The sequence below is a fragment of the Corvus brachyrhynchos genome, unplaced genomic scaffold (assembly GCF_000691975.1).
Source record: "Corvus brachyrhynchos isolate BGI_N302 unplaced genomic scaffold, ASM69197v1 scaffold991, whole genome shotgun sequence".
NCBI lineage: Eukaryota > Metazoa > Chordata > Aves > Passeriformes > Corvidae > Corvus > Corvus brachyrhynchos.
Window position 1 is genome coordinate 50,361 of NW_008236012.1, and position 7,213 is coordinate 57,573.

General features: G+C 55.1%; 2 protein-coding genes across 2 annotated transcripts in view; one reads left to right on the plus strand and one right to left on the minus strand.

Moving 5' to 3' along the window:
* The first annotated feature begins 1,770 nt into the window (after positions 1 to 1,770).
* Positions 1,771 to 3,796, plus strand: LOC108445962 (S-antigen protein-like). The gene has a single exon (XM_017731195.1). It carries the CDS (start codon positions 2,625 to 2,627, stop codon positions 3,705 to 3,707), a length of 1,083 nt encoding a protein of 360 aa, XP_017586684.1. The 5' UTR covers positions 1,771 to 2,624; the 3' UTR covers positions 3,708 to 3,796.
* Positions 3,797 to 5,240: 1,444 nt separating this feature from the next.
* Positions 5,241 to 7,213, minus strand: part of LOC103614261 (basic helix-loop-helix transcription factor scleraxis) — a 3,931-nt gene continuing 1,958 nt past the window's right edge. The window contains exon 2 of the mRNA XM_017731202.1: positions 5,241 to 5,339. Within this exon, the coding sequence (XP_017586691.1) occupies positions 5,241 to 5,339 (99 nt within the window). The remainder of the gene's footprint in view (positions 5,340 to 7,213) is intronic.

Consider the following 7,213-nt stretch of genomic DNA (forward strand, 5'->3'; position numbering starts at 1 on the left):
TCCTGAGCCGAAATCCGGGGTTTTCCATGGAAAAGCTGGATTTGGGATGTGGGGAGCGCCCGGAGCTCCGCGGGCAGGGATTGCTGGGATGTGGATCTGGGGGAGCTTCCCGGCCCTGCTGGATCCGGGAGGGTTTTCCCGAGGCTCCGGAGAGGTTTTGCTGCCCCAAATTCCAGAGGGACCAAATCCCTCTGATCCCATCCCAAATCCCTGATCCCATCCCAAATCAATCTGATCCCATCCCAAATCAATCTGATCCCATCCCAAATCCCTGATCCCATTCCAAATCAATCTGATCCCATCCCAAATCCCTGATCCAATCCCAAATCAATCTGATCCCATCCCAAATCCCTGATCCCATCCCAAATCCCTCTGATCCCATCCCAAATCCCTCTGATCCCATCCCAAATCCCTCTGATCCCATCCCAAATCCCTCTGATCCCATCCCAAATCCCTCTGATCCCATCCCAAATCCCTCTGATCCCATCCCAAATCCCTCTGATCCCATCCCAAATCCCTCTGATCCCATCCCAAATCCCTCTGATCCCATCCCAAATCCCTCTGATCCCATCCCAAATCCCTCTGATCCCATCCCAAATCCCTCTGATCCCATCCCAAATCCCTCTGATCCCATCCCAAATCCCTCTGATCCCATCCCAAATCCCTCTGATCCCATCCCAAATCCCTCTGGATCCCAATTTCCTCTGGATCCTCGGGGATTCCATAGGGGAATTGCTTTATCCCAATTCCCTTCTGGATCCCGATTCCCTCTGGAACCCGATTCCCTCTGGATCCCAAATCGCCCCTGGATCCCAGTTCCCCCTTGGATCCCAAATCCTCTCCAGACCCTGATCCCCCTCTGAATCCCAATTTCCTCTGGATCTGCGAGGATTCCGTAGGGGAATTGCTTTATCCCAATCCCCCTCTGGATCCCAGTTCCCCTCTGGATCCCAGTTCCCCTCTGGTTCCCAAATTCTCCCTGGATCCCAGTTCCCCCCTGGATCCCAGTTCCCCCTTGGATCCCAAATCCCCTCCAGACCCTGATCCCCCTCTGGATCCTCGGGGATTCCATAGGGGAATTGCTTTATCCCGATTCCCTTCTGGATCCCAATCCCCCCCTGGATCCCGATTCCCTCTGGATCCCAATTTCCTCTCGATCCTCAGGGATTCCATAGGGGAATTGCTTTATCCCAATTCCATCTGGATCCCGAATCCCTGTGGATCCTGATTCCCTCTGCATCCAAATCCCTCCTCTGGATCCTGATTCCTCCCTGGATCCCAGTTCCTCCCTGGATCCCGATTCCCTTTCTATCCCAGTTCCCCTCTGGATCCCGATATTCTTCCATATCCCAATCCCCCCCGGATCCCAAGAACTTTTCATATCCCAATGCCCCTCCGGATCCCAAATCTTCTCTACCCCAATCCCCTCTGGATCCCAATATTCTTCCATATCCCAATTGCCTCTGGATCCCGAGGGGATTCCAGAGGGGAATTCCTTTATCCCGATCCCCCTCTGGATCCCGATCCCCTCCGGATCCCGATCCCTTCCAGATCCCGATCCCCCTCTGGATCCCGATCCCCTCCGGATTCCGATCCCTCTCCAGATCCTGATCCCCTCCGGATTCCAATCCCCCTCCGGATCCCGATCCCCCTCTGGATCCCAATTCCCCTCCACATCCCGATCCCCTCTGGATCCCAATTCCCTTCCGGATCCCGATCCCCTCCGGATTCCGATCCCCCTCTGGATCCCGATCCCCTCCAGATCCCAATCCCCTTCCAGATCCTGATCCCCGTCCGGACCCGGCTCCGCTCTCCCATCCCCGCCTTCCCCCTGGAAGGGGCTGGGATCCCAAGGATCCCAAGGATCCCAAGGATCCCGGCGATCCGGAGACCCCAGGGTTGCTCCCACCTTTCCCATTTCCCCGCCTCGGCCTCTCCCTCATCCCGGAAAAACCTCTCCGGACCCCGGGACTCCGCTGGCTCCCGGAATTCCAACCCGGAATTCCCTTGGGAAGGGACGTGGCGCCGTCGGGATCCGGGAATCCCTTCGTTCCCAGATCCCCATTTCCTGCCTTGGATCGGGAAGTTTTGGGATCTGAGCAGATCCCAGCTCCCCCGGGCTGCGATGTCGGGAACACCGGGGCCCCTCTCCCGGCGCTTCCGGGATCAACCCCCCTGGAGCCGCCGCTTTGGGAATTTTTGGGATTTTCCAGGCAGGAGAAGCGTTTTGGGGAGGATTTTTGGGATCTTAGGAATGGGAAGATGATTTTAGGGAGGATTTTCGGGATCTTTGGGACAGGAGGAGGATTTTAGGAAGGATTTTCGGGATCTTTGGGATGGGGAGAGGATTTTAGGAAGGATTTTTGGGATTTTTGGGATGGGAAGAGGATTTTAGGGAGAATTTTTAGGGATTTTTGGGATGGGAAGAGGATATTAGGGAGGATTTTAGGGATCTTTGGGATGGGAAGAGGATTTTAGGGAGGATTTTCGGGATCTTAGGAATGGGAAGAGGATTTTAGGAAGGATTTTCGGGATCTTTGGAATGGGAGGAGGATTTTAGGAAGGATTTTCGGGATCTTTGGGATGGGAAGAGGATTTTAGGGAGGATTTTAGGGATCTTTGGGATGGGAAGAGGATTTCCGGCTCCGGAGGGGACGGATCTCATTTTCTTGGCCTTGTCCGACACCCTCAGGATCAAAGAGTGGGATTGGATTCCTTTAACGCCCCATAAACCCCAATCCCATGGGAATCCATCCCGAAAACCGACTGCACGGCTCGGGAGCGGCTGCTCCAGCCCTGATTCCAATTCCAGCCCCAATTCTGGCCCCAATTCCAGCCCCAATTCTGGCCCTAATTCCAGCCCCTATTCCGGCCCCAATTCCAGCCCTAAATCCGGCCCTAATTCCAATTCTGGCACTAATTCCAGCCCTGATTCCAGCCCCAATTCCGGCTCCAATTCCGGCCCCAATTCCAGCCCTCATTCAGGGCCTGATTCCAGCCCCGATTCCGGCCCCAATTCCAGTTCCGGCCCCGATTCCAGCCCCAATTCCAGCCCTGATTCCGATTCTGGCCCTAATTCCAGCCCCGATTCCAGCCTTAAATCCGGCCCCAATTCCTGCTCCAATTCCAATTCCGGCTCCAATTCCAGCCCCAGTTCCAATTCCAGCCCCAATTCCAGCCCGGATTCCAGCCCTGATTCCAGCCCTAATTCCAATTCCGGCACTAATTCCAGCCCCGATTCCAGCCCTAAATCTGGCCCCAATTCCAGCCCAAATTCCGGCCCCAATTCCAGCCCTAGATCCAGCCCTGATTCCAATTCTGGCCCTAATTCCAGCCCCGATTCCAGCCCTAAATCCAGTTCTAATTCCAATTCTGACCCTGATTCCAGCCCCGATTCCAGCCCTAAATCTTGCCCTAGTTCCAATTCCAGCCCTAAATCCGGTCTTGATTCCATTTCCGGCCCTAATTCCGGCCCCAATTCCAGCCCTGATTCCATTTCTGGCCTTAATTCCAGCCCTGATTCCAGCCCTGATTCCAACTCCGGCACTAATTCCAGCCCCAATTCCGGCCCCGTCTCCAGCCCTAAATCCGGCCCTGATTCCAATTCCATCCCCGATTCCAGCCCCAATTCCGCCCCTAAATCCGCCCCTAAATCCAGCTCTAATTCCAATTCCATCCCCGATTCCAGCCCCAAATTCCAGCCCTAATTCAGGCCCCGATTCCATCCCCGATTCCGGCCTCAATTCCAGTTCCGGCCCCGATTCCAGACCAAATTCCAGCCCCAATTCCAGCCCTGATTCCAATTCCGGCACTAATTCCAGCCCCAATTCCAGCCCTAAATCCGGCCCTGATTCCAGTTCCAGCACTAATTCCAGCCCCAATTCAGGCCCCAGTTCCAGCCCCAATTCCAGCCCCAAATCCGGCCTTAAATCCGACCCTAAATCCAGCTTTAAATCCAGCCCTAATTCCAATTCCAGCCCCAATTCTGATTCCAGCCCCGATTCCAGCCCTGATTCCAGCCCTAAATCCGGCCTGGGTTCCAATTCCGGCCCTGATTCCAGCCCCAATTCCAGCCCCAATTCCGGCACTAATTCCAGCCCTAAATCTGGTCCTGATTCCAATTCCAGCCCCCATTCCAGCCCTGATTCCAGCCCTGATTCCAATTCCAGCCCCAATTCCGGCCCCGATTCCAGCCCCGATTCCAGCCCTAAATCCAGCCCTGATTCCAATTCCAGCCCTGATTCCAGCCCTAATTCCAGCCCTAATTCCAGCCCTAAGGCCCTGACCAATTCCAGCCCTGATTCCAATTCTGGCCTTAATTCCAGCCTAAATTCCGGCCCCAATTCCAGCCCTAATTCCAGCCCTAAATCCAGCTCTAATTCCAATTCCAGCCCTAATTCCAGCCTGGATTCCAGCCCCAATTCCAATTCCAGCCCCAATTCCGCCCCTGATTCCAGCGGCGATTCCAGCCCTAAATCCAGCTCTAATTCCAGTTCCAGCCCCAAATTCCAGCCCCAATTCCGGCCCCAATTCCGGCCCCAATTCCGGCCCTGATTCCAATTCCAGCCCCAATTCCAGCCCCGCTGATGGGAATTATTGGGATTGATGGACAGTTAAGGATGGGGATTATTGGGATTGATCCAGAATTGGTGATGGAAATGATTGGGATTGATGGAAAATTGACAATGGGATTGATAGGAATTGATCCTGAGTTAATGATGGGAATTATTGGGATTGATCCCAAATTAAGGATGGGGAGTTACTGGGATTGATCCCAAATTAAGGATGGGAATTATTGGGATTGATCCTGAGTTAATGATGGGAATTACTGGGATTGATCCCAAATTGAGTATGGGGATTTATTGGGATTGATCCTGAATTAAGGGCGGGGATTACTGGGATTGATCCCGAGTTAAGGATGGGGATTTATTGGGATTGATCCCAAATTAAGGATGGGGATTACTGGGATTGATCCCAAATTAAGGATGGGAATTTATTGGGATTGGTTCAGAATCTGTGATGGGATTTTATAGGGATTGATCCCAAATTAAGGATGGGAATTATTGGGATTGATCCCGAATTAAGGATGGGAATTTACTGGGGTTGATCCTGAATTAAGGATGAGAATTACTGGGATTGATCCTGAATTTAGGATGGGAGTTACTGGGATTGATCCCAAATTAAAGACGGGGATTTATTGGGATCGATTTCCCTGGATTCCCCCTTTTCCCTGCCTCCCCCTATTCCAGGAATGGCTTCCCACGGGATATCGGGAAGGAGGGATCCTTCCCTGTGGGGATGCTGAGGCTCAGGGATGGAATTCCCGGAGAATCCCAGCCCTGGGAATATCCCGGGATAGGGGAAGGGCAGCGCTCTGGGGCCCAGAAAAATCCCTGGGAATGCTGCGATGGGATCAGTTTTAGGGATCCGTTTTAGGGATCCGTTTTAGGGTCCCTCCCCAGTCGCAGCATTCCAGGATTCCCAAACCTCGGATCCCAGGTCCCGGGGCGCCGATCCCGGCTGGAATGAGCTGGGATCCCATTCCCGCCTCTTCCCAGCGGCCTGGGGAGGGGCATTCCCGCCTGGGCAGGGCCATTCCCGGGATTTGGGCCGTTCCCGCTCCGAAATCCTTCCCGAGGACTTTTCCGTCCCCTCCGGCTTTGTTGGGATCAGCAGGGCTGGGTTGTGCCAGGGCGATCCCGATCCCAATCCTGATCCCAATCCTGATCCCAATTGCAATCCTTATCCTGATCCCAGTCCTGATCCCGATCCCAATCCCAATCCTTATCCCGATCCCAGTCCTGATCCCAATCCCAATCCCAATCCTGATCCCAATCGCAATCCTGATCCCGATCCCAATCCTGATCCCAATCCCAATCCCAATCCTTATCCCGATCCCAGTCCTGATCCCAATCCCAATCCCAATCCTGATCCCAATCGCAATCCTGATCCCGATCCCAATCCTGATCCCAATCCCAATCCCAATCCTTATCCCGATCCCAGTCCTGATCCCAATCCCAATCCCAATCCTGATCCCAATCGCAATCCTGATCCCGATCCCGATCCTGATCCCGATCCCGATCCTTCCCTCCTGCCCTCGGAATTCCCGAGGGATTCCCGCGGGATTTTCCCTGCTCCACCTGCCCCGAACGGAGCCGGAGGGACACGGGGAGGGGAGGGAGACCCGAAATCCAGGGAGTTGCAGCACTGGGGGAACTGGGAGAACTGGGATGGCCAGGGCGGCTCCCAGTGTCCTTGGGAGCTCCGGCACTGGGGGAACTGGGAGTGCTGGGATCAAGGGACTGGGAGCGCTGGGATTGAGGGACTGGGAGCTCCGGCACTGGGGGGACTGGGAGCACTGGGGTTGGGAACTGGGAGCGCTGGGGTTGGGGACTGGAAGCACTGGGAGCACCGGCACTCAGGGACTGGGAGCACTGGGACTGGGAGCACTGGGAGCACTGGGATCATCGGCCCTCGGGGACTGGGAGCACTGGGAGCATTGGGAGCTCCAGCACTGAGGGACTGGGAGCACTGGGATTAGGGCACTGGGAGCCCCAGTATGGGGTACTGGGAGCACTGGGATCAGCACTCCGGGAGCCATGGCTGTGCTATCCTGATCCCAGATCCCAAATCCCATGTCCCAGATCCCAAATCCCGGATCGCTGATCCCAGATCCCAAATCCCAGATCCCTGATCCCAAATCCCAGATCCCAAATCCTGGATCACTGATCCCAAATCCTAGATCCCTGATCCCAAATCCCTGATCCCAAATCCCTAATCCCAAGTCCCGGATCGCTGATCCCAGATCCCAAATCCAGGATCCCAAATCCCAGATCCCGGATCGCTGATCCCAGATCCGCTCCCCGGCGTTCCCAAAGCTCTTCCCGTCCCTTTCCCTGCACCTCTGGAAGCGGCTCCAGACGCTTCTCCCTGGATTTCCCATGGATTTCCATGGATTTCCTCCCGGCGATCCCGCTGCCCCTCGGAGCGGACAAACTCTGCCATAAACCCGCTTTTTTTGGGGTTGGTTTTTTTTTTTTGGGAATCTGGGAGCTCGCCATTCCCAGCGCGGATCCCGCATCCCGGGATACAACTCCCCGCATCCCCGCGGCATTCCCGGCTCGCCGGGACACAATTCCCTGCCTCCCGCTGCCCCTCGGAGTGCGCAGACGGGAATTTTCACCTGGATAAAGCCGGGAATCGCCGCTTTTCC